The 27744-nt window shown below is 40.7% G+C and overlaps 1 protein-coding gene across 1 annotated transcript in view; it reads right to left on the reverse strand.

Moving 5' to 3' along the window:
* Window positions 1–27744, reverse strand: part of PPM1H (protein phosphatase, Mg2+/Mn2+ dependent 1H) — a 132992-nt gene that overhangs the window by 71518 nt on the left and 33730 nt on the right. Inside the window, exon 2 of the mRNA XM_048947874.1 lies at window positions 253–415. Coding sequence (XP_048803831.1) covers window positions 253–415 — 163 coding nt within the window. The remainder of the gene's footprint in view (window positions 1–252; window positions 416–27744) is intronic.

The raw sequence follows: 27744 nt of genomic DNA on the forward strand, positions 1-27744 counted from the left end.
GAACTGTCCTCTGAATATTTAAACAAAAATATCTTAGATGTAAACAGCATTTTTCAATGCAATGAATTAAAAATGAAATAGAGCTAAGAAAAATGTAGCTAAGCTAAGCATTCTGTATTTCTGCAAATGTAGTTAATAGGACGTAATGGGAATGCATGAAACATTTAGAGTTCTTCTGTCACTGTCATAACATCACATCCTTTTATATTTCTTTCGTACTTTTCTACTGACAAGATTCAGAAGTCTTCTTACCGAACTGTCTTTCAGCTGGAGACCTTCTCCATTTGGGAGTGATGATCTCCGTTTTGAGTTCTTGTTTGGTGTAGAATTAGGGCCTCCAGTTTTCTTCTTGACAAAGAGGACTTCACAGCTGGCTTGATCTTCATTGTGTGTGCTCTTCCCAGCATTTATTACTCTAAGGGGGAGGGTGAAGGATCAAAAAAGAAAACAAAGGACATGTCCAAGTTAGCAAAGCACAGAAGCCTTCACCAGTACCACCTACATGACTCAAGAGACATACAGAATCATAACCCAGAAGTATAACAAATGCCAACTGAATTAGAATGCTTGACTTTTGGACAAACATGTAAACACACAGATTTACATACTTGCTTGTTTCCATACACCTACACTTAACAAGAATTTCTCACACAACTGTGTGAGTAAGAACCAATGGAATCACAAGCATGTTTACCCTTAGGCATGACACAATTTTCCCTAAAAAGAGTATCTGATGGTTACGTCTGATAACATTTATGCTTTCTTCTGAAACATGAGATCCTCAGTTGCTTTTCTATAGCAATGCCTGCTATGGTAAATAATGAATCTGTTGGCTAAGGGGGTGTGTTCTGTCAAGTTCTGAGTCTTGCACAAATAAAATATTGGCTCTAAATCTAAAAGTTGTTAGTGCTAAAGATACAAAAAAATGAAACTGCTGTTAGTCTGTTTAAGGGACAGACTTGGCTTTGTATTGCAAAAGGCAAGTTGCACCATAGCAACATTGAAAGATGCATTGCAGGCTATCTTCAAAATCAAAACAAATAAACAAAAAAAACCTTAAATCCTCACACCTCTGCCCCAGTTGCAACTTAGAAGCAGTTGATTTGCACCAAGAGCTTCAGGCATGCAGAAACAAGCACAAGAGTTCAGTTCTGCTCTGCGCAGCCAAAGATATCCTAAGGCTTGCACCATGGCTGCTCACTCACCTCCATTCAATACTACGAAGCAGAAGCCACCACCATTTTAGACTCCTAAACAGAAGTCTGTGTGACCCATGATACTGCTGTTACTACCATTACTACCACCTATCTCAGAACTATGATGTTTGAGCACATTTCCCACTATTGCCTGAGACTCTTACCAAAACCCAACCAACTTTGCAGCAGTCAGCACTGTGCTCAGCAAGATGTGCACTTTGGCAGTCTGGACATCACACAGGGAGAACCTGTGCAGGCTGGGACCAGTTCTTGTAACTCACACAAGCATATCTTTGTCCACAGATGCTGCCTAACCCCTCCTCTTCATTGTTAGGCTTGAGGCCACAAGATATCTCTTCTTAGCAGCAGTGTTTCCACCATTGGAGAAGCAATTTCATATCAGGTACAAAATATCCTTCAAAACAACCACGGCCTCCCCAGAAAGCAAAACAGCTTGAAGACATGTCATAATCCTGATGGCAAGTTCAAGACATACCTGATCTCTAATGTTTTGATTACAGTAAAATTTTACATAACAAAAAGCATTGATAGAGGCTGTTGGGAAGAAAAGAAAACAAAAACTGAAGGCAGGCCTGCAGGGGACTCAGCATCAGCCTGCCTCTTCTTGGGGAAATGTGATCCTGTGTCATCCTTGCTTAAAGATTAAATATTCTTTTGATTTTTTAAGAGCAACATGACACTCTGACATGCAAATGAGTACTTCTTCCTCCAAAGAGAAAAAACATGCTCATACTTCATATGCAAATCCACTACAATTAACTATTTCCATAAACTAAGTTTCACTGCAGTGCTGATGAACATCACACACTGCAGTCTGACTGGAGAGGGCTTTCATTTGCAGTGAACATTGGTATGCATGATACCACCAGTTGTTTGCAAATATTTCTTGTAAAGAAACATCAACTGGGGATAAATTCATTTTGTGAAACACATACAGACCACAGATCAAGGAGCATGTAGTTGCAAGATGCCTGTGAGCAGCTTAAGCACTCTTCCTCTACAGAGCCCAGCATTTGAACACCTGTAGATCAAATACTGATGCAATAAAATTCTAGCTTGAAAACTCAACATACAATCAGAAAGAGAAATAAAAACAAATATCAAAGAATTTATATGAGCTGACCAACACTTCTCTAGTTTGAAAGGCTACCAGCACAATTAAAGTATTGCAACAGCAGAGTCAGCACAGTTTGATCACATTGGGAACTAACAAATACGCAGTTCAGCTGCTTAGTCTCCTTGCTGCTGTTGGTAGCTGCTTTCATTTCAATCTCATGGAAAAAAAAAAAAAGACAAATAGAGACAAGAGCTGCTCCTTACAAAAACCACTACATTCCTTATTGCTTCCTGTTAGAGCTGCTCTGGTTTCTGAGCTCGGCAATGCTTCAGGGACTTGTAAAGCAGGAGATATTCTGATGTTCAACAGCATGTTAAGTTACGCACAATATGGTATCATTTTAGAAAGCTCCTACCAAGAAAATTTGTCAAGTTGCTGAATACATGAGAAAGGCTCTGAGAACACAGAGACCTGACAAAACAGCCTGGCAGGCAGCTGCTGTGAAACACCTGGCAGCTGAACTGTGCAACAAGCACCTCCTACGACAGGCTGTGGACAAAGGGAACCTGGGAAGACTGAATACCAACAAGGCAAGGGGATTGCTGTGTCAGTATATTGTAGCAAGAGATGGGGCTGTGAATCACAGAATCACAGAATCACAGAATCACAGAATCACAGAATCACAGAATCACAGAATCACAGAATCACAGAATCACAGAATCACAGAATCACAGAATCACAGAATCACAGAATCACAGAATTGTAGGGGTTGCAAGGGACCTCCAGAGATCATCGAGTCCAACCCCCAAAAGACATGTGAAAGACATGTTCCCTCTCACAGTTCCAATCAGAAATATATATATTGAAAATCTTAACGAAGACTCAAACTAATCACAATGTCAAGAGTTCTTACAGGCACAACAAGTCACGCGGGGTCTAGATACCAAACAGTTCCTTTCTGCTGATATGGGTGCTCCTTTGCCCTCACATCCCAAGTTCTGGAAAAGGGCTGCCTCGCATGGAAGCAGGTGGCACCTTCTACTGAAACAGCTCTGTCATTGCTGTCTTTTGAAGTCCTTTTCTCTGTGCAGCTTCTTAAATCCCTTCTTGAGGCACTTCTTTCTACCAGCTTTCCAACACTGTTTTCACTGTTGTCTTTGCTCCTTGCTCTCTCAGACTAACTTATCAAGACAAACCCCATATTCAAATTGCTTATACAAACAACAAAGCAGAACTAACAAGACGTTTATATCTCTTAAAGAAAAAAAAAAAAGCTCTTAATTAAACCTCTGATTTTTTTAATAGAAAACTTGCCATCCTCCTTTGTAGAGGAACTGCCTCAACTTCCTAAGCTTTCCAGTTCCTTCTCATATTTATCTTTCTGTCCACTCCCCAGAACGATGTTATTTATCTCCATTAAAGCGAACAAGATGAGATAAAGCATTACCTTCTCACACTTCATAAAAGAAATACCCTGCCAACACAAAACTCTGACCGTGCATTTGCCCTCACTTCCATTATATCATGGACATAGATAAGAAGAAAATGTTGGAGTGAAAGGGGAGGGGAAAAAGGACAGAGGCCTATAATTCTCTACCTTTTACTCAGACATTGGTTTTCAAGGGATTTTTTTCCCTTCTCTCCTCATTACATTTCCTCAAAGAACTGTTTGGTTAGACCTGTAGCATCATCTTCTTTTCTCCTCCCCCACATTATTCATTTATGAGTTATCCAATCTTTTATGAAGTGCAATCCAAATAGCATACCTAATTTGGATCAGATTAGAGAATTGGCTGCCTCTATGGTGTCAAACACGCATAGACAGCCCAAAGGTTTAGCCTATTGTACAGCAGTGCAAAAATACATCCCATTTTGCAAACAGGAGCCTTGTGAAGCCTGCACAAACAGTAAGGTGGTGGGATTTTATGGTTTTGTGGCTTGTCCCAGCAGCAGCCCAGCACCACAGCGCCGTTTGCTCACTGCCCCTCCCCACAAGCAGGATGAGAGAGAGAACTGGAAACAAAGTAGAACCTGTGGATTGAGATAAAAACTATTCAGTAAGACAGAAAAGGAAAATGGAAACAAAAAAATGTGGTGATAACCAATACATATGCCCATCCATAATGCAATTATTCACCACCCACTGACTGCTGCCCAGCTAACAATACAACTGCCTGCCAACCAGTGCCCCACTGTCAACACAACGTCTCACCACCCGCTGACTGCTGCCCTGCCCAGTCAATGCCCTCCTCACAGCACGATGCCATGTGGTACAGAATAACCCTTCCCCTAATTCAGGCCAGCAGCCCTGGCTCTGCCCTGTCCCTTGTTGCTGAGCTATAAAGACAGTGGCTCTTCCCCTGCCAGCAGGCTGGCAGGTGTGCTCTCATCACTCAGCAACAACCCAAGCATTGGTGTGCTATCAACACTGTCTCAGCCAAAACCAGGACACAGAGGTACTTGTGTCAACCTTGACAGACACTTCAGTACTTTACAAACTAATCTCTGGCATGTCCTCAACTGAAAGCAAATCCTCCAGATACGAGCCAGAGTGTTTGACTGGCTCACAATTAGCATTCTGCCGGTATCTCACAAGACCCCAAGTGGCATCTAACTGAACAAAGATGTAGGTCACACTGTGCTTCTATTCTTCATTCATTCAGCAGGGCTCCAAATCCTCTTGATGCCACTGATCACAAAAAATCCTAAATTTGTCTTAAAACAGCAAAAACAGGCCAGTTGAATAAACTCAAAATAGCTTTCAATAACTGGTTCCTGACACAAAAATAACAACAACATACAACTGTCAAGTCTTCTGAAGTATTCCCATTCGGTGCCCTATATCAATACATCTACTTTCTGGACTATCTTCGGCTGTTTTACTCTTATCTAAACCATACTTGTTAAGAATGCATTCAATTGTACTTACTCTAGCAAAAGTCCTAAGCCATGCTGCAGGAGTGTTTTCCTCTAGTCTAGTTGTCGAACTATAGAAAAGTAAGTAGTCCAACTACTTTGTTTTTGTAATCTCAGAAATCTTGCAAGGTTTTTTATTTCACATCTTGACAAAATAAGGGTTAGCAGAAATGCTAAATGATACACAGCTATAGCAATGCGCACAAACATGCTTTTTGAAATCTAAGGGCTATTAGAACTCCAAGATCTGCTCTTGCACCAGGAAAAATGTGGGAATTGGCTGCACATATGCTCTAGAACTGCCCCTGCTCAGAAATAAAACCCGCCCACAACTGGGGACCTGATGATTCAGCAACATGCATTTCTCACTGATGAGGTGGCTTCTGCAGGTAGGAAGCTGAAAACAAGAAGAGATCAAGTGGAAAGGACATAAAACCAATCTGCAAGGGTCCAAAACTTCTGACAGAGAAATTTAAGCTTTAAACAAGACACAGAAGAAACCTGTAACACACCGTCCTGTCCCCCACCAGCCTCCAGTGCCTGACAAGAGCTCTAGCCTCCTTCCTCACTGCAGCTGGGGACTTACTCCATGCTGTCACCATCAGTGTGACAGCAGCTTGGATCCAACCTAACCAATAGTACAAAAATAGCACAGATTAATTAATACCATACTCAAAATAGCAGAAAATGTTCCCCCAGTTTTGCTGTATAATTTCAACCATTGTCATTTCACCAGAATGAGGATTTTTGAAGATACCATAAAAGAACTCATTTTCATAACCATTTTGCTGTCTTTTTTCTCCTCCACTCTCCAGCTCCACCTCCCTTTTTCCTCCCCCTTTTCTCCTCACCTTCAGTGAATTAGCATTCGAGTGGATGCCACTGCCTTTTTCTGTGATATCTCATTTACAGTCTTAGATTCCCAGGTAGGTGGCTGTTTCTCCCCCTTCACCCACACAAGATTTATTTCTGCATTGGGAATCGACTTGAAAGAGATTTTATCCTATCTGTTTGAATTCTCCCACAGATGAAAGGAAGCTTTAGAAACAGACTAAACAATTTCATTCATTCATTACTGTAACTGCGATATTGCTCACATCAAAATCAAAATACCCACTAGTATTGTCTGCTATGGGCAGAAATTGAAGCCATTCCTCAATTGTTTCTTCGAATCCATTGGGCTGTTTAAAATCTTCATTTCCTTAAACAAATTGGAAGTGAATGCAGAGCTGAAGAATACGAGCCTTGTGATGCCCTAGTGAGAAAATATGGCTTCTCATGTCAATAATCATATTGGTATACAGGGTCAACTCCATTTTATGACCTAGCTAGAAGCTATCACATCTACCAAGACAATCTGGACTAAATATTGGATTAAAATAGGCAGGACCCTACAGTGGAATATGATTTAAGATTAAAATACATTAAAGCAGTCAAAAACAATGCAAAGAAAAAGTTTTAAGAATTTCCAAAACCAATTTTAGTGTAAATGAGCACAAACTGGTATCGCACTAGTGGCACACTATTCAGTTACACTTTCCATAAAACCCAAAATACAAAGCAACCAAACAGTATTAGGTCATAGCAATAGAGCAAAAACCCATCATCACTAAACAAAAAGTGATGAGCAGCAGCTCTGTCAGTGATTAGGATGCAGGTAACTACATCCGCAAAGCAACAGATGGAGAGCCTACAGCAGATGCTGAGCCAGTCTGGTGGGACTCAAATGTGGTTAAGAGTGATCTCACCTCAGGGCTGAGTAATCCCAGCCATGGCTGGAAATATAAATGCCCAATATTCCTTCCTTACTCCTTCTCTCCTGGCTATCGGCACTGGATAATAAGAGGCTGCCAGAGCAAAGATGAACTTGATGCTGCAACAGACAACCACCATTTACTTCCCAGAAGGCACAGTGAAACTGATGCAAAATAACTAAGAGTTGACCAGGGTCCTTCTAGCTCAGTTTCCACTACTAACACGGTGCACTGTACCTTTTTCTTTTCCTCCTCAGTGGGTTAATTTGGGGAAATATGTATTCAAAGGGTATATAGAAAGAAGTTACTCTCAAAGTTTTTCACAGGCATTTCTTATGTGAATAACATAGTCTGGTGAAGTTGGTCTACAGGAGAACATACCTGCACAAAAACCTTCAGACCTTTATGCTTTACTGGATTTTTTTCTTTTTTGCTGCTATTTAGAAGGACAAAAAAAAAATGCCATCAGCTTTGTCTATTGTGACAAGTCAGAGCTTCAAATCGGACATGGAAACACTGAACAACAAAACACAACAAAAAGGATCCTTTTTATAGGAAAATACATCAGCACAGTTCATCAGTCTCAGAATTGCCCTTTGGCTCCATTTTACCCATTAAGATTGACAACTCTTGAAATAGAATCATGGAAGGACTGAGACTGATGTGAGATGATACTGAGACCAGACGGTCCACCCCCTGCTCAAGCAGGGTCACCTAGCACAGGATGCCCAGGACCATGCCAGCTGGGTTTCAGATATCTTCACAGATGGAGTCTCTACTACCTCTCATGGAAATGTGCCACAGTCTCACCACCCTTACAGAACAAAAAGAGAGAAAAAAAAAAAAAAAAGGAAAAAAAAAAGTGTTTTCAGCTGTTGGCCTTGAAGGGTGATAGATCAGAGTTCACTGATAAGCAGCACTTGGCTTTTGGCTGCACACTGAGAATCACGTATGTGGATAGTGGGTTTTAGCTGTATTTTCAAGAGAAACCTCTTTGGCTCAGTCTTCCAGCTCACGTGGAAATGAAGATCCCCATTGTTCCTCTTCCTTCATTCTAATGCAGGGGAATAGCAGCTACCCCCAGATCTGTTCCCACCAGCTGTACAAGTCCTTATGCACATGAGATTGAGGATAAATTTGAGCACAGAATCCCCTTGTAAGGGAATATAAGAAAGCATGTTTGCACAGAGGGTCTACTTGTCCCACCCTAGTTACAAGAAAAATAGACAACCACTGATTAAATTGATGCAGGGACAGCAGCCTGCCTCTAATCCCAACAGAAAGAGGCCTCCAAGCCTCACACATTCTCACTTTGCCTACAAGTTCAACACTGCTACTACTAAAACAACTGCCACCCACAAACAGAACATGCAACCAAATGCTCAATTTGAACTCCAAATATTTTAATTTTATTGTAAACTCATAACTGAATGTTTGCCCGTGGCAAGCATGCTTGTAGAAAACAAGATGCCTTTTTTTTTTTTTTTTTTTTGCAACTTTATTTCCCAGAGCTTTACTTTTGAAAGCATAGCCAAAACAAACCCTTTCTTCCCAGTTAACTTAATGCCAGTTATATGCAAATAAAGCTCTCCTCATATTTCTAGTAAAGCAAGTTATGCATTTAAAGTAAATCTGAAAACATCAGTCTATGATGCTGTAGAGCACCATCTCAGCTCTTTCAGGGTTAAGAGAAATCATGATAAATGGTTTATGCAAAACTGGCCTAAGCTTCAAAAAAAATTATCTTTCCTATTTAGCATGTGTGAAAATTAATGGCAACAGTTTGGTGATGGCAGTACTAATCCCTTTTATACAGCTGTCAACTTAAATTAGCCCCAAGCTAATCTTGGCAAGTGTGACAGAAAGCATACACATTTCCAGAGATAAGTACTAACGCTTTGTTCACAATAACCCTCTACTACAGCAGGTATTGTGAAGTCCCTATAACCTGAAAGATGTCAATTTGCTAATTTATTCCTAAAAAGATATTATAGCAAATTATGTACGTATGCAAGCACACAAATGCAAGGCAAGAAAAAAAAGAGAACATAATGTATAGCTTCGTTAGCAAGAATCCGTAAGCAAAAAATGAACTCAAAGCCATTCTTACATTGGTAATTTTAATAACAGCTTACAGAAGACATATTGTGCTGCTGAAGTTTTTATATCCATCAGTTTTACTCTGGAGATTATTAAATGGCAGATCTGCAGCAAGTGATCAGGTGAAAAACACAATACAATGATTTTTTGCCATAGAAGCATGCCTCAAAACTCAATCTTCTACATCCAGTATTAAAATTACTTTTCTAGAAGCCTTTCTTCTTTGAAGCTTTTAAAATATAAGCTAAATAGAAGACAAAAATATCAGCAACTTGTACCTAAAAAGAAGCTGCAAAACAATGCCAGCTACCTTAATCTTTATAGATTTTGATCATCTATCAAAACATTCGCATAGCGTTCATTCACTCTGCTTGGGAGTAAAAGACAACTCCAAAATTAGCGTTTCTAACCTTAAGGTTAAAAAATTGTCAGTATTTAATGTGAAACAGGATTAGAAAACACTACAGTATTTTTATAAATTTTCTTTTAATATAGTCATACACATAGTGTTAAAATTAGTATCAATAAAAAGAAGAATCATAGCAGAACGTGCAACTACTACTCAAGAGCAAGCAGCAGCAGTGAAACATTAAGTGAATGTATATGGCTTGGAGGCAGGGCTGTCCATTCCAGCCCAATACACTCATTACCCAGAGGGGAGGTATCCAAGCTCTGCAGTTGGCATGCCACCTATTACAATGGTATGCTTTCATATTAGGGAAGTGCTGTGACCTGTCCCCTAAAGGGCACAGATGTGAGTTCGGCGTGGAGCCACGGCCAAACCTCAGTGTAAGGTATTCCTCCTACCCCTGCCCTTATGGGATGGGGTAGCAGGATGAACAGATGCACCCCCAGCCGAGAGCAGAGGAGGCACCAAGAGGTTAAGATCTTACAACAGGTACAAAGTCTATACCAGAACTAATGCATACTGTAACTTGTATGTAGCCCTTCCCATTCTTCCCAAGCCACTGGGAAATAAAAGTCTTGTCAAGATCTGTAAAAATATGTATCAGGAAATAATAAAATATTAGTGTGCTCTTGTACACTGCGACTCCAAGGAACAACTTGTTCTCAGAAATTATAATTACAGTTGCACAATGAAATACACAGCAATTGAAACTGGAACTTCAAGAGGAATTTACTAACCTTCTGACAAGACTGCAAATAAACACCAAACAAAGGTATGAGAACTAGAAAGAAAACCCTGCAGAATGCAACAGTTAATTCCACAAGTTAGCAGGGGAGCCAACTTGTTAGGCAAAGGTGGAAAGGTGCACTGTCCCACACATTGCCTCTCTTGGCTTTCCTGGTGAAAGCAAACCTCCACATGCCAGTTTTGCTGCCGGTACACCCGGGCAGCAAAAATTTTGTTTTATAAAACCCAAATCAACATATTGCCACAGCAAAACTGAAGAGACAACACAGAAAGAGCTAGCAATGAAAAAGAAATGGTGCACCACAACTTAGTGCTATCTAACTGCATATATGAAACACCAATCTGTAGCTTACTTTGGAAAAAAATCAATGTGTTCTTCACACTTTGGAGGCAAACTTTTCTCAGAACACAGTACAGGAATTCCCAGGGTGAAGGGAAACACTGTTGCTTGGGTAGGTCTGCCTTCAGCTTCAAGAAGTCAAGTCCAGAGCATCTTCACCTCTGCATCTGCAGTTGCAATGACTGTGCACCAAGCCAAGTATTTTTAATCCTCTTAGGCATCTGCATGTGCCTGCAGTCATCTCCATGTGATGGCTGCTACAAGCATGTTCTGCAGAAGTGAGATCTATTCAGATGTCCACGGTGCAGACAGCTAAGTCCTAGCTAATCACCCAGACTTTATTTATAAGTAAAGAGAAAGAGGACATCTGGGGGCATGATTCATCTGACCTATTTTAGTTGTTTACATTGGTGTGAAGTGTCTGTTCCTCTTTGTGGACAATAATGCGGAGCCTAAACACTCACACAGCAGGTTGTCAGTACACGGTCACATCAGTCCCACCTTATGTGCCTGAGGGAGTGAGAACTGAGATGCCAACTTCTCTGTCAGTAAGTTTCCTTGTTATTTGAAATGAATTTTCCTCAAAATTTACCTTCAGTATAGAAGTCCCATAGTATGACTAATAATGCTACCTGGTGCAGAGAACCAAGGTTAAAGGAAAGGTAAAAGAAACAGAATTAAATGCAGCAAAAAAAAATGACTTAAAATAATGGCCAAGGACAGGTTACCAGGTGCCTCAAATTTGGTATTATAGCTCCTGACATGGATTTAGCATGATGCAGTGATTTAAATTCATCTAAAGCAGCTGGTGGGATTCTCAAACACAAAAAGAGATAATTGTCAACCTTGTTCATAGCAATTAAATCTGTACTGACTAAAATAGAATCTATTGTTCCCCCAAAACCCTGGGATTGGAGCCAGAAGGAACTTCGGTGGAACAGACAGTTGGCAGTTTGCAAAGGGGCAGAAAAGTGTGCTACTCACTGGCATTGAAAAAAACAAAAAACAAAAAACCAACAGAAAACAAAGATAAGTTTAGAGATTTTATAGAAAAATACTTTCCTCTAGCAACACTAATAGGGAGACATGAGAAATTGGTACTGAAACAGATGTCAACATCGACTTATCTCAGCATGTACTCCACACAAACAGAAGCGTGCCCAGTAATTTCTTCTACTGACTGAAATGAAGAAAGCTAGAGATTATTACTGCTATCTTTAGACACTTGCACAGTGCACAGATATGTTTCCTTTGGAGTCATCTGAGCACATGATATTCAGGCAGACACAAAGAAGCTGGATAACCATTATTAACAGGCAACCACTGCCACTAAAGAAACAATCATTAATCAGCTCTCAATTCAAAACGATCACGAAGAAGTGGCGAAAGATTTGGAAATCACATGCCAAGGACAAAATACCTCCACAGCAGCATCAGGAGACAGCTGTCAGGCTGGGAAAAGCCACAGAGAGGTGGTGCCAGATTCTTAAAAGCAATGCACAGACTGTCACATGTCGATCCACGTGTTTCAAGACCAGTATTTGTGTCAGCTGGGGCAGAGGGCAGGACAGAAATCTTTTTTCCAAGATAGAAAAGAAAAAAACAACAAAACACCTCTAGACAATCTGAAAACATGACTCTACTGACCAAAAACTTCAGACAGAGGTGGGCCAGAGCAAATGGGGTGTGACCAAAAAGTCTTCTGCTTTCTAAGCCCCTGTGCACCTATCTGCTGCTCCTATACAAAAAGCAAATATAAAAGTTGTGTTGACCTTAAGGGATAAAATCCCATCTGCTAACGACTCTGACAGACTGGTCTGACAGAAGAAATGCAAGCTTCCCATAACCATAGGCTAGAAGAGGTACTAAAGTTCCCCATGCTGTTTTGTGTTCACCTCCAGGACTAGACCAGGCTACAGAAGGCGATAACAGCAGCTTGCTCTTAGGGCTGATGCCTTTGGTCCTGTTCTTACTTTTCCTACATCTCATGGTTTTGCCCCTTCCCTGCACCAGCTTTGACCCTCCAACTTCATGCTAGCCCACCAATCCCTTGAATACTTTTTTTTTTTTTTTTTTTTTCAGATCAATCTCCTGATGGTTTCACAAGTTCTGTCAGCCCAGCAGAAGGTGAAGGACCTCATGCCCAACAAATCAAAAGCAGCAAACTCTTTACCAGCTTCACCATGCAAGCCTGCTCCCTTGTTTGCGTCTGTATGGCTGCACAGAGCAAGTCATTCTCCAGTCCAGGGAGCAAGGGACGTGGGCTGCAGCCTTTATCCTTACCCAGAACTGACTGCAATCCAACCTGCCCATAAGGAGCAGCTCCTGCCTTAGCACTGCCATGCTGCTCCTGGATACCATCTGGCGAAACACCAGATTGCACAGGTCACAATCATGCTGAGAAGACAAGAAACAATGTGCACAAATGCAGGATTAGCACTTAAGCCAGCATTGGCTACAGCACTGTTTCCTAGCACAAACATTGCCCTGAAAGCCAGGCCTTACAGTGAAGGAAAGTTTACCCCACACCTGTAGAATCTGTAAATTTCTTCATGATCTCCAGTGCTTGACAAAATGAGATACACAACTATGTCCTCACAGTTGAGAAATTCTTGTGAACCTCACAAGAAACAAATTCAGTTTTTCTACATACTTCCTCTTCAAGAGAAAAATTAAATGTGCTCTTATTTTGCCATATGATTCACCTGAAATATAATTCTGCAATAAAAGATGAATACAGAGAGATGCTATTATGCATCACAAACACTGTAAATAAAAATCATTAATCTTCAAAAGATCATTCTCCAAAGCATCAAATATGTTGCATTATTCACTGAAAAGGCTTTGACTGCACTCAGGGAAAAATAAATATAACCATTCTTCCACAGCAACAACATTTCACACAGTGACTGTTGTAGCGCAGAAAAGCCCACGTAGCTTCTCCATTTTATAACTGGGATGTTGTAAACGAGTCTCAGCAATGAGATGGATGGTGAGTCAGCAAGTCTCAACCTTGCATGGAGACAACAGCACAGCATCACAATGTCATGGTGATGGCAGGGTGAGAGATGCTCCTTTCAGAACATCACTTTTTTTGGATCAAAGATTTTGGCAGAGATGCTTGAAACACCATTTGATCTTGGGCAACTCTAAGCCCTGCTTGCAATGCTGACCCAGTGCAGGTATTGTCCCAGCTGCTGCTGCTTGGTTCCTGGTGCTGAGCCCAGGCTACCTCCTCAGGGAACCACAGCACTGAGATGCCAACACAATTTGCAATCCAAAGGGTGGCTGGGCTCTGAAACAGGCTGCCCAGGGGAATGGTCACGGCCCCAAGTTGCCAGAGTTCAAGAAGCATTTGCACAACAGTCTCAAAAATATGGTTTAATTTTTGGGTGGTTGGAGTTGGACTCAATGACCACTGCACATCCCTTACAAATTCTATGATTCTAAGATACAGCTACCATGTTAGCTGAGTCTTTTCCTTTAAGCTTGCCCTGTCTTGTGTTCCTCTACTCCTGATAGCCAACCTCAGGATGACATTAAGCTTTCTGACACAGTTTTTCAACCTTCTCTAGTTGTTTCTTGCCTGCCACAAAGAAATTTGGTTCTCTCTTCTCATTGCTAGGAACTTTCTAACTCTGCATCTGCCTTCTTGAAAGGAAGCTGAAGATGGTATTCCCTATTTTCAACCAATACTGTCTGAAGATACTGGCAATATAAGGGAACGAAATAAAGAGAACATCCCAGTCATATGGTTTAATAGCCAGCAGTAAGCAAACTTTACAGGAAACCAACATAAAACCACCACTTTTTGGCTGATTCTCAAAATTACTCTCTAGTTTTGCAAGACTGTCTGCTAATACAAGATATTACAGCAGCTTAAGATGTGGTACTTCTTTTCTTCAAATGTCCTAACACGTTATACAATATCTTAGAGCAGTATAACAACCAACAGGTCTTACATATACAGCAAACAATATGGAAGCAACTACAAAGAAAGAACAAAAAGAAAAACATTTTGAGCACAAGAGGAATCAGCTTAATAAAAGATATTCTTTTTATAAAATATAGTGTCTGTATATAATTAGTGTATTGCATTGCATCTTATACAAATCCACACAAAAATACTCCTTAAAGTAACTAATGAAGCAGGCAGAATCTCACTTCAAACTTGCAAGTATCATGACACTAATGTTAATTTACTCCCATTTATTCATCAACCAGCTTAGAATGTCAAACTTTTCCTACTAAAGTATGTGTAGTATTCTGTGATTCTATGATTTGTGTGTGCATAATACGCCATGGAGAAAAAGGAAATCATTTATTTACTCCATAAACTCAAATAGACACAAAATATGACCATGTCACCTTCAGAAATGGGTTTCTGTAACCAGTTAAATCACCACACTCTAAGCCAAATCTTTCTATACACTCAAACACACATCTTAAGAAAAGATAAACCTATCTGGTTAGGACTGATTTTATTTACCACATAAAGATTAAGAAATCCAGTCTCTGCAGAGCTCAGTGCTGGAATCAAACACCCCACAGAAGATGCGAGCAATCAGCAAAGTAATTAGAAAGAAAGATTTATAATACAGAGGAGTTATTCTCTACTGGGAAGAAGGGGGAAAAGAGAGAAAGGAAAAAGTTTCCATTCCTCTGAAATATTGATTATATCAGTAAGTACAAATTTCAGTCTTAAAAAGAAAGCATTTGTAAGATCCTGTTTTGTCATTATCCTCCTTTATTGAATTGCCTCAGTACAACTCTGCTGCCCCTGAAGTACCATTTTGCATGGAGACAGCAGGGAGCAGGAAGAGTAATTATGTACTTTTACTAAAATTCCAGAGAAATTTTACCCTCTCACAGCAGCCCCAGGACCAGACACCTCAGAGAAAATGCCAAAGGAATTGCCCGCTTCCTTCTTGATATTCTTCTGCTGTACGTTATGGCTGCTACAATCTCACTTAATCACATTTTATCACTTGAGCTTAGATAAACACAGCCCCCACATATCTGGCTTCTTCCCTTCTTGTGAAAGTTCTGGCTGGCATTTCTTTCCTTTTATAAAGAAAAGAGGCTTTTCTTGGAGGTTGGATGCTAAAGGGAAATTGTCTTTTTTCTATTTTTGTAAGCAGTATTTCTGCTTAAGAAGACATGGTTTTTCAATTATGAGGAGAAAAAAAAAGTCTAATCCTCTTACTTCCATATGCATGAGACTTTGCAGCCTTCTGGATTTACTGCACTTTTTAGACCATAACTACCCATTGAATATAAATTGAATTTCTGTCATAAAGACATCAACGGGCGGCCATGGGACTAGCATCCCATTTATCTACACGTACAAAAATTTCACTGCATACTATTTTTTAAACTCCAAGACAACAGTTCTATTTTCCCCTTCCCTAATTTCTCATCTGCCTACCAGCACAAACTGAACTACATTGAAGAAAAAAACATCTAAATGCCAAATTAAAACCATCAAACATTCCTCTTGGTAGTTGGCATTATTGTACATCAGCATTTTTTGCATTTCATTCGTCAGATAACAGATCTTTGGTCCAATGTGCTGTGAAGTGTAGCAACTAATATCCTTCTAGAACCTCGCATATTCTCAACATGACCCTAACATTTAGTAGACATTTTCCTGGGTTTTAAATTTAGTGTCTGATTAACATTTCAAGTAACCTCTAAGCAAAGAACACTGGAGTGATAACTAAATGTATCCATTAGACCTCTATGCTTCAAGTATATTTATCTGTCTGCTCTTCAGTAGCCTTCAACTGGGCTTTAAATATCACATTCAATACACTAAACAAGAACACTGTTATAGTTGATGCTCAGTCAAGGATACATAGTCAAGGATATTTTTTGAAATTCTAAGGGAAGAATGATGATTTTAGCTCTATATTGATACATAAATCCACTGCTTAGACATGGGAATAATACTCTCCAAATTGTTTAACTATCTCAGACATCATTCTTTGCAAACTCTCTTCAAAATATCAATAGGGGCATCTTCTGTAACAAGGTAGTATAACTTTATTAACAGCACACAAAAGCAAGGAGACACAGATCACGCTCAGCTTAACTGTTTAAGAATATTTCCTGAACCACCATTTCTCCGTAGGTGTTTAAGAGTTACCAGACTGTAATACAGTCAAAATAATGTTCAGTTTGGGAGCTGTTTTGCACAACATTTTTTACGTACACATTGTAAGTTGAGCACTACTCAATCCATTCTATCTTGGGTCTCCAAAGCATTGAGACTCTAAGCTTATCTACCTGAATAATTGTTTGAAAAATGAGGAGCCCATTATTACGTTCATTTTATGACACCTGCTTAATCAAAGAGAGGACTGTTTCTGTCAAAATGTGAGGAAGGAGACTTATATCTTGCTAAGTCAAGTGGAAGGGTGGACACGTGCCAAGAATCAACATTTTGGTTCTAAGTTAATGGCAATAAGGAACAGCTCAAAGATGCGTACAGGGCTTGAATCATCCATGTGCTGTGTTTATTGCTCACCTTTCAGACAGTCTGATACTCGTAGATTTTTAAAAAAAGTCAAAAACTGCACACCAGCCTGAAATGTCCTAATGGTATGTAGAAAAAGCCAAAAAACAAGGACCTGGCATAGGCAATTATATACATGAACAAAAGGTATACAAAATCAGAAATAAAACCCTTCCTTTATCCTACTGTAGCTTGTCCCATCTATCTCCTAACTATGCAACTATGATCTCCAATGTATTTCACAGTGCTTTGAGTAACATGGCTCAAACAGTGACAAAGGCAGGACTGATGCTCATTAGAATACACCATTTTTTCTAAAATCAGAATTTTTTCCAAGAATTTCTCTCTCACATACGTAACTACACTTCAGTTTCATTTATCGTTATCCTGGGCTCCATCAAAAGAGGATTGGACAGCAGGGACAGGGAGGTGATTGGCCCTCTCTACTCTGCCCTGATGAGGCCCCATCTGGAGTACTGCCTGCAGGTCTGGGGCCCCCAGCACGGGAAAGATGTGGAACTGTTGGAGAGGGTCCAGAGGAGAGCCACAAAGATGACCAGAGGGCTGGAGCACTTCCCCTACGAAGACAGGCTGAGGGAGCTAAGCTTGTTCAGCCTGGAGAAGAGAAGGCTGTGAGGAGACCATGGAGTCCCTTCCAACCCAAGCCATTCTATGATTCATTTATAACTACTGCTGAGAAAAGTTGATGAGGTGGATATAGGTTGCAAATGCAAGATAAAAATAGCAGAACCCTAAACTGCTGTGCCCAGTTTTGGGCTCCTCATTTAAGACAGAGAACCACTGGAGAGAGTCCAGTAGGGCTGCAAAGATGAGCGAGGCCTGGAGCTTGCCCCTCATGAGGAAAGGCTGAGACCTGGGACTGTTTAGCCTGGAGGGGAGAAAGTAGAGAGCATCTTATTGATGCTTTTAAATATCTAAAGGGCGAGTGTCAAGAGGATGGGAACAGGATTTTTTCAGTGATGCTCAGAGAAAGGACAAGGGAAAATGAGCAGAAGATGAAAAACTCTTAAGTCCCATGTAAACAAGGTAAAGAACTTTACAATGAGGGTGACAGAGCACTTGAACCAGGTGCCCAGAGAGGCTGTGGAGTCTCCTTCTATGGAGATACACAAAACTCATCTGGACACTTTCCTGTTCAATCCACTGAAGGAAACCTGCTTTAGCAGCAGGATTGGACTAGATGATCTCCAGAGATCCCTTTCAACTCCTATAACCGTGTGAAAAAGTACAAAGGCTCACTGAAAAAATAAATAGTGGCCTCAGGCTCCTACAAGGATTCACTTCACAGGTCCAAAACAACAGATGAGGTCCACCAATGGCAGACATCATCTGTTTGCACAGAACAGCAATGGTGAATCCCCAGAAGTAGCATGCACAGTGCAAAAAAAACACCCCAGTCAGCTCAAGTTCTGCAGAATGTATGTAAACCCATTTTGCTACAGTAAAATGAGCATCCAAATAGAACTTTATAACATAAAGCCAGTGGAGTAAGGAGGATGCAGTGAGGAATGCTAGTGTATATAGAGCAATCTTGCACCTAAAAACATGCATCTTTTTGTTACTTTTGAAGTACATAGTATTAATCAGAAAGTAATTCATTCCTTCATATCTCTCAGATGAAAGAGAACTGTAGTAACACACATTTCTTTCAAGGTCTAAGACTAACAGACTGCTTCCTTCACCTACATGAAGGTCACCTAGATTGGCTTATGAGAAAAATATTTCCGTATGCTGAACTCCCCTGCAGAACTATGGAAACTGCTTTCCCCTGCCTGGAATTTCCCTAGTCTGTGGTGAGACTTTGGACTAGCCTAGTCTAGTATTACATGTGGAGGTTGATGGCCCTGCACACGGCAGGGGGATTGGAGATTTGTGATCCTTGAGGTCCCTTCCAACCCTGACTATCCTGTGATTCTGTGTGATTCTGTGACAGGCAATTCAGCCAAATACATGCATGTTGGAAATACATCTTTTGAAGGTGTAGATCTCTGCTGGCTGCTCAAAGCAAAGCCATGCTGGGAAAGGAACATGAGGGCAATTGGGATTTGCTCCCTGGTGGCTAAAGTTTCTTCTCAATGGCAGCCTTCAGTGCTGCATTTTGTCAGTCTCTCCAGGCTAAGCAATGACACACAGGTGACAAGATGATGACACTCAGCTCATGGCAGTTTACCAAGTACTGGGAAACCAGTTCCACAGGTTGGCATTAAAGAACAATTCTGTGGATGACACTGTTGAGAAGTGGAGTTAAACTTTCAACAACCTAAAAAGCAATTAAAAAGGCCAAGAAGATGAGAGGACACAGAATATTCATATTTTAAATGTTGGCCCTTTTCCTACATAGTCCTCACCCTCCCTAGAAAGTTTTGTTTTGTTTTCTAAATAGCTGCCTATAGTTCTGTAGAAAGTTTATTTTGTCTTAGGTATCACTAAAAATAATTACATGTATGAACACAATGTAAATGTCAGGTTGGACCACCAAATCATGTCCTTTTGTGGGGACAGTTTATCATCTCAGGAAGGTCCAATCCTGGGCAAAGGAACAACTCCCTGATCTCTGAAGGTCCCTCGTGCCCAAACTGGAATTCATTTCTGTGAGAAACTGGCATACTAACTTAGAGCAAACCTGAGAAAGCAGGTGCTTTTTTCTAGGTGCATTTCCACATTTCTGAAACACAGAGTGAGTTAACTGCTCCCTTCATTCCCTGTAGAGAGGGAGCTCCTCCCTCTTCTGCAGTGGCAATGGTGACCATGGGTCCCCTGGCATTGGTTTCAATGAGAGAGGCATGCAGGCTCTTGGTTATCACCAGCAAAAATGCACCACAGCTAGCAGTGGTGCCTATGTTGAAATATAGCATTTTATAGCTGAGAATTTATCAAATAGCATTATTGTGATCTTTGCATCTGTTGCAATTTTCCATGGAAATAAATAGGAGGCACTACTTTTAGAGTGATCTACGTATTTTTTAAAAAACCAAAAAACCTGGCTCCCTCTCAGTGTGTCATTAACTAGCAGATCAAACATGTTCTTAACACACGCTGGCAACACACAATAAAATCAGAAAAGCACAAAAGCATCTGCAACCAATATTAAATTGTTAATTAAATATCAGTCCAGCCCACAGAGGTTTACCAATCACAACCTGCAATCATACTGAATGTGTTGGCTGCCTTAGGCAACTGCCTGTTTTGCCTCAGCAGAAGAAATAACCCAGGTACTGAATCAGATAAACTGTAGTTTTTGGTCAATAAGAACCTGTGTGTCAGGTTTTTCTCCTACCATCCAATCAAGAAGTAACTATGCCAAAGCAAAGGCTCCAGCTCAGCTCAAGCAGAAGTCCTTGAGAAGTTGGGTCTCAGTGAGCCGACTCACCTGCCCAAATTGGCTGATGATGCCCTCCGGGTGTCTGACAATTTTCTGTTGCTGCAGGCCCATCTCCAACTGAATAGCAAGCCGGAATGCCCAAGCCACAAATCCACACTATTCTGCTGGCTGTTACAAAGATATGGTGATTGTGGCATGCAGCACAGGCAGGTAGCTCAAAGAGGACCATCTACATGAGCTGAATACAGCAGTTTTCTGCTGGAGGTGCTTGAAGGCCTCCATCTTGCCCCCCTGGGCACATGAATCTGCACTGTGGCTCAGTGAGCATGGCACTGGACCAATTCAGAGACCTGCTTGCATCTCCAACGCCATTATGTATTGGTTGTTAGGCTTCAAGCAAGTTGCTTTCTCTCTGGGAAAATTTCCAACTTACACTATTTCCAAAAAGGGGCAAAATCAGCATAGGTAGGCCAGAGGCGCATGAGCCATGGTAACATCCTCACCTCAGCAAAGGATTCTTAAGTGTCAGCAGACCCAATATGAAAGCATCCTTTTTGTCACCAAAACATTTGCACTAAAATAATGTAGCAGTTCAACATTTTGATGTCTTTGTGTTGCTGGACAGTTGTATTTGCAGGTATGACAGAAATCAAGGAAGAAGTAGTTTGAAACTGCTGTTTCTCCTTGAAGTTCCACCATAACAGGTTTCAAGGAGGTGGAACTACAACTTCCATGTATGGCCTCAGTAGATCTTTCTCCACAGCTGCTCTCAGGACCAGAAAGCACCTCTGCTGTTCTGAAGAGCCTCAAGATAATATTAACTAAGCATCTGATTGAAGACTGTAGGAGTGGACAGAAATCATAAGGACAAGCCAAAGATGATACAAAATTAAAGGATGTTCCAGTTTTTGTCTTTCTCCCTTTCCTCACCCCTTTTCTTTTTTGAAGCCAAAGCCTAAGGCTCCAGTTTGTTGCACCTTCATCCTGGAGTCAATCCTTTTTCCTCCTTCAGAGTCCATAAAAATTGAACGTGTCAGTTCCTCAGCTACCTCTGTTCACATCCAGCTCAGAGTAGATGGCTGATAAAGGTAAATTTATGCCAAGACATTTACGTGTAAACTGAAGTACCTAAGGCACAGCTCTTCCTAATTTGCCAGCAGCACTTCAAGGAGTTTCTTGAAGTAAACAGCCTTTGTCCCAGCTCTGCAGGCAGGTTTTTCAGCTTGCACTAAGCTGCCTGCTGCCATGAGCACAATGCGCTTAGGCAGTTGGCTTTCTGGCAGCCATGCTCTGTGTGCAGTCTCTATGTAAGTTGGTATGATTTTTCCACTTAGCAGAAGTTGAGAACTCCACAGCACAGGGGCTTTTTTGGTGCAACTGCACTACTAATCAAATTCCAAGACATTAAAAAACCCTAACACTTTGCAATGCCCCTAAAAGAAAACAGGTTTGAGAGAGAAGATATAAAAGTGATTAGAGGGCCTTCTTAGCTTCCTGCTCCTCCCTGTAAGCAGCAGCTTTTTTCAGAGGATACTTATCAATTTTTAGAGGAGGTGAATAAGGAGAAGTAGCAAGGTAAAAGACCTTTCCTTTTTGCAAACTGAGGGCTTCAAACAGTTCTTCTGTGTAAATCTGCACCTGTTTGGTCAGTTCTTTCAGACACAGAACCCAAGCAATAGCGTTTTCTTGCCAAGAAGTACTTATGTTTAAGAAAAACACAAGTCCTGTGTGAAGACCAGAGTTGGAAGACACGTGGCTTCTCCTGTGTCAGATACGCCGAGTTGTTACACTAGTAACCTCTCCCTACCCCATCATGTTTCCACACAACATGCAGGAAATCATTACTTTTAAGAACTGCCAAACTTCAATGAAAACAGCCAACAGGTTTCAAATTTAATAGGAAGACAGATATGGAATCTTCACAGAGACCTCGTTCCTATAGAAAACCTAGTAAGAAACTGATCAGAACAATGGCAAAGATTAAGAAGGTGTTGTTAACCTCAACAGGAATGGCAGGGTTGGGTGGTTTTTTTTTGTTTGTTTTTATAGATAACAGAGATAGAAACAACTACATAAAAAAGAATCAGACAAAGCTGAGCTGTGACTCCAGCGCAGCGTAATAGAGCTACTGTCTGAAACACCAGGTTTCAATGCATTGCTTTTAGCTTTCTTTAACACGTAAAAAGGCTTTAATCAGAAATCCAATGTCCACAAGCAGCTGAACACAACCAGTACTACTACAACACAGACAGCACGAAGCAGGTTTGGCTGCATGCCTGGTACCCATTTGCACACCCTAAACAGGTACAGAGTTTACATTTCATTCCTCTAAAGTAGAAATACTGCCCAAAAGAAGTGAAATCTGAGTAACTCACTTAAGAAAGGCAGCTTGAGAGTTCCACACTTTCCCCTCTCAACATTAAGTCTACCAGTTTAAAAAAATACTCTTCACAGTGTCATCTAAGAGCTCTCTTCTTTTTAAAGCCAACTCTGCAAATAGCAGGAAGACAGCTTACTCATTCTAAATACTTGATCACCCGATCTGAAGTAGCATATTTATACATACAGGCATATTAAGTTGAATTTATTAAATTCAATCAATTTACTACATTTTTTTACATTCTACATTGTTAAAGTGTAATATATTATGACAAATATAAAATGCACAATGTGCCTCCTAAGCATCTATGGTTCAGCATGGGAGATGCACCAGTTGAGACACAGCAACTGTAGTCAACAGAGCTTAAGAGAAGAAGGAAACGACTTAATCTCCCACACCATGAGGTAACAGGCCGGCACCTAACAAATGAGGATGGAAAAAATCAGGGCATTCCTTGCACATTAGGCAGGGAGGGGAAAATAACTCAGAGCAGCCATTCTGACTGGGTCTAGCAAGTGCCATCCAAAAAACATATTACTTGGAAGAAAGATATAGGAGGGATGCAGCTTCTGGGACTCTCTGAAGCATGCCTGCCCAGGTGCAGGCCCATTACTGATCACTGCATGCCAGTCAAGATACTAAAGCAGCTAAGAAAAAATCTTATATTAAGAAAAACTTGCACCTTAGCATAAGTCTATATATCTATGCATGTATAAATCTATGGGGGGTAGGAGTATATACACACGCACACACGCACGCACACAAATATATATATTCACACACACATTTACATTTAAATGTAAAAATATAACGTCAAAATAAAAAACACTTTTCCTGAAAAGAATCAAACATACTTAGATCTACACTTTCACTTAGAAACAGACTGATCTCCAGATACCCGGCACACCAGGCACCCCTTCCCCAGGGATACAGACACATTTGGGGTGTTCAAGACTCAGTTGGGCTCACGTGCTTGCTCACTGAACTAAAGGGGTCACTCAGAATTGCACGTGTCATTGCAGGGATCTGGATGAGGAAGGTTTATGCGATAGCTCCAGACAGCCAACCTCCTTGATGCTCTGCAAGTTACTATAAAATGTCATTACACCTTCAGAGTTCTCAAGGAATTCTGCAAGGAACATGAAGCTGGCATATGAGTCATCAAAACACAAAGCAGAGTTAAGTTCTCAAATTCAGCTACAGCTTCATTTGAACTAACAGGATGCATGGATACTTTGGTGACCAGAGCAAATTGTGCTATATTTCTGACAAATACTTAAATCAATTTTACCTTGCTTTACATTTCCAAGAGGTTGCTCTCAAGGCCAGAAATGACAGTTTAGAAAACATTAAAAAGGAGGATGGGAAAAATTTATTTGCAAGATAACATTTGGGAGTGTCACAAAAATCATTCAGGGCCCTACTAAGAAATGAGAATGCACACCATGTACATTGATGAGACACACATGGATCTGTTTTTAGTCAGATTTAAACATGTTTAAAATTGCTGGTTAAGTGAAATGGCACAACAACCACAAGAGCAGGGAAATTTGAGGGAGAATTCTCCCCCCTCACCTCCTCCCCAAGAAAAGCTTTTACTGATGATTTGCCTTGGCATTTGTCTGTGCACCAATGAAGTTCACCCTTTTCTTATCTGAGTGAAGATACACTGGGAAAAGAACATATTTCTTCCTCTCCATAGCAGAATATAAAAATATTTTCTAGAGGAACTAACAGCTGTTGGCATCAATGTTTGAATGACTTTGTGCAGATTAATTGAACTTAATATACTAGACAAGAAAATACCTGATTTCTTCTATTCCTATGGTCCATACCACATGTTTGGCAAAGAGCAAGCACATTAATGCTGACTAAACATACCACACATGAGCAGTCATGGATTAGTGACAGAAGATTCAAATCCCAGCTAGAGGAGACAAGATATCTCCAAGAAGATTTCTCACTGCAAGTAGAAAAGCTCCACTGATGTTTGTACACTGATGTGCTGGAAGTCTTGTCACAATGATCTTGAAAGCTATTACCAACAAAGATTATAAATTCCAAAGTTAGGGCAATGTGTATTGGAAAAAAGGTGAAGATGAAGAAGAAATTCATTGTTCATCAAGATAGGAGAGTGATAGTTGGTCATTTGTCAGTCCTTAAAACACAAAACAAAGCAAAAAAGAGTGGCATGGGCTTGGTTGAGACAAATTTTATTTGCAGAGGCTAGCATAATTCCGTGTTTTGTTTTCTGTAAAAACAATGTTGATAACACACTGATGTTTTAGTTATTGCTGAGCGGTGTTCACACAGAACCAAGGTCTTTTCAGCATTTCATGCTGCGCTGCCAGGGAGGAGCTGGGGGGCCCAAGGAGCTGGGTGAGGACAGAACAGGACAGTTGATCCAGACTGAACAAAGGGATGCCCCACCCCTTATGGCATCACACTCAGCAATAAAAGCTGGGGTAAAGAAGGAGAAAGGGAGGATGTTGAGAGAGATGGTGTTTGTCTTCCCAGGAAACCAATACATGTGATGAGCATTGCTTTCCTGGAAGTGGCTGAACACGTGCCTGCTGATGGGAAGTGGGAATGAATTCCTTGCTTTGTTCTGCTTGAAAGCTGTCTTTACCTCAGTCCATGAGACCTCACACTTACCTTTCTGAATTCTCCCCCTATACCAACCAGGGAGAGTGAGTGGCTGTGTGGCACTGTGCTGCCTGCTGGGGCTAAGCCATAAACAAGTGTCTTTGCTAAAGTAAGCCCCAGTATGAAGATAAAAGCAGTTTTTAAGATTGTTTGCAGTATACAGAGATGTGGGAAGAATCTAGACTCGCAACCATTACTAAGTAAAATCTGACATATGTAGTTCCTAGCAGCCATAAATTCCCATGAAGGTATGCCATCAAAAAGTGAGGCAATTCTTGGCAAAAGCTTGGTCTACTGAGCCCTGCAAGCAACAATAAGGGTAGTCTATGTCCTATTAATTGGATATAAACACATAAAAAAAATGTTCTTCAGAATAAAAAAAAAAGAAAAAAAAAAAAGCACCCACAACACAAGAAACCTAAGGAAGAAAAAGGGATTAAACACATCTTGAAGAACATTTTATCCCAGTTTTTCTACATTAGTAATTTTTCTTGAGACAATAATACCCTGAAAACCTTTTATCAAAGTAAGAGTATAATCCATATTTATTGGCCTCATTGCTGTATTCAACAGAATTACACAAATTATGTGTGTGGTAAGATACACAAATCCTCTGCAGGAGTAACACTCAAACTGAAAATTTAAATGTTTACTTGTAAAGCAATGTATGTTTCTTTTAAACCAAAGGTTTTGTTTGAACAAGAACAGAACTTGCTGTAGCAACCATGCCCTGGGTAAATTCGTGGTCTGAAGGAATATGGGCCTATCAAAGAACAGTCATGAAATTTTTTATTTAGAGCCCAGAGCAGCTGTGGGTGCCCCATCCCTGTAGGTGTTCAAGGCTAGGTTGGATGGGGCCCTGGGCAGCCTGAGCTGGTGGCTGGCAGCCCTGCCTGTGGCAGCGGTTGGAAGTAGATGGTCTTTAAGGTCTCTTCCAGCCCAAGCCATGCTACGATTCTATGAAAAGGCTTCAGCAGCCTGTATCTGAAAACAGTCCTGTAAAAATAAAGTGCTTCAAATCATTAAGACACTGTATATCACAGAATATAAACTAGAACAAATTTCACTTGCCAGAAGAAAAGCATTCGCTCTTTATGCTGTGCTGTAATTCTGACATATTTATGTGGTTTTAAAATGGAGTATATACATCTGGTACTGGAAAGGAAAAAGAAAGTTTCAGCATTCAGATTACTAAATTGTAACTCTAAATTCTAAAAATACTGATGAGATCACATCAAAGCAAATACCACCACCACGACCACCATAACCCCCATAAGAAAGATAAGAAAACTATTAGCACTGTTTGATCAAGTCATAATGGATTCATCTGATGAGAAGTTAAAAACCACAGGACTTCTAAAGGCAACACAAAGCCCTGCAGTCACCAAATGATCAGAGCAACATTCTCCCAGGCAAGGATTTACAGCATCAAACAATACTTAAGCACACAGATATCCTGGATGTTACCTTTCCTCATCTACAGCAAGGGAAAACAAGGTAGAAACATCACTGTGATCCAAACACAAGACAAACTCACTGTAAATAGAACCCTTTTCTTCTGAGAGCTCTTGGGAACTCATTTAAATTACATCCAGATTCAGAAGGGATTCACTTTAATTAACAAACGTACCTCTACCTTCCTCCTCCTCACCCTTCCCTGGTTAAATCAAGCAAAACAAAACACCTGACTGCACAGAAACACCTGACTGGTAAGACCAGTGACAGCAGCCAGCCTTCAGCAGGTCCAACCTCAGACTCAGCCTGATGGGACCAGCAGGTGCCTGCAGAAGATCAGCATGGTCCGATCTCTTCACAGATACTTCTTCCTCAGTTTTTAATGAAGCCCAAAGTTTTAGGATTTTGGGTCATGTCATCACTCGCCTCTCTTGCCTCTCCATTGCAAACTGTTTTAAAATAAATGTGTTAACTTTGAAAGCCACAGGTGCATGTGGCAAAGCCAAGTCAGTGCAGATCTAGTCCTGTCAGCAGCAGGATGGCCCATCCCTGTGGGGAGGTGGTAAAGCCACCTCCAGCCCCAGGGTAACAGGAGACCCCTTCCCTTCACAGCAGCACAGAGCACATTTTATCACCAGCCACAACAAAACTTCAACATTTCAAGAGGTACAACATAGTCCCCAAATGTGCAAGATAAAGCAAAAAAGCTGATCAAACTACACAATTTAAACTACACAATTTAAAGATTAGTAGTAATGTTGGATGACACAGTTGAAAATAGTAGGTTTCTACTTCAGTAAGTAAACTGTATCGATATTCAATGATCCCAGAAAGCACAATTTACTCCTACAACATGCAGCAAA

Source organism: Lagopus muta, chromosome 1 (genome assembly GCF_023343835.1).
Source record: "Lagopus muta isolate bLagMut1 chromosome 1, bLagMut1 primary, whole genome shotgun sequence".
NCBI lineage: Eukaryota > Metazoa > Chordata > Aves > Galliformes > Phasianidae > Lagopus > Lagopus muta.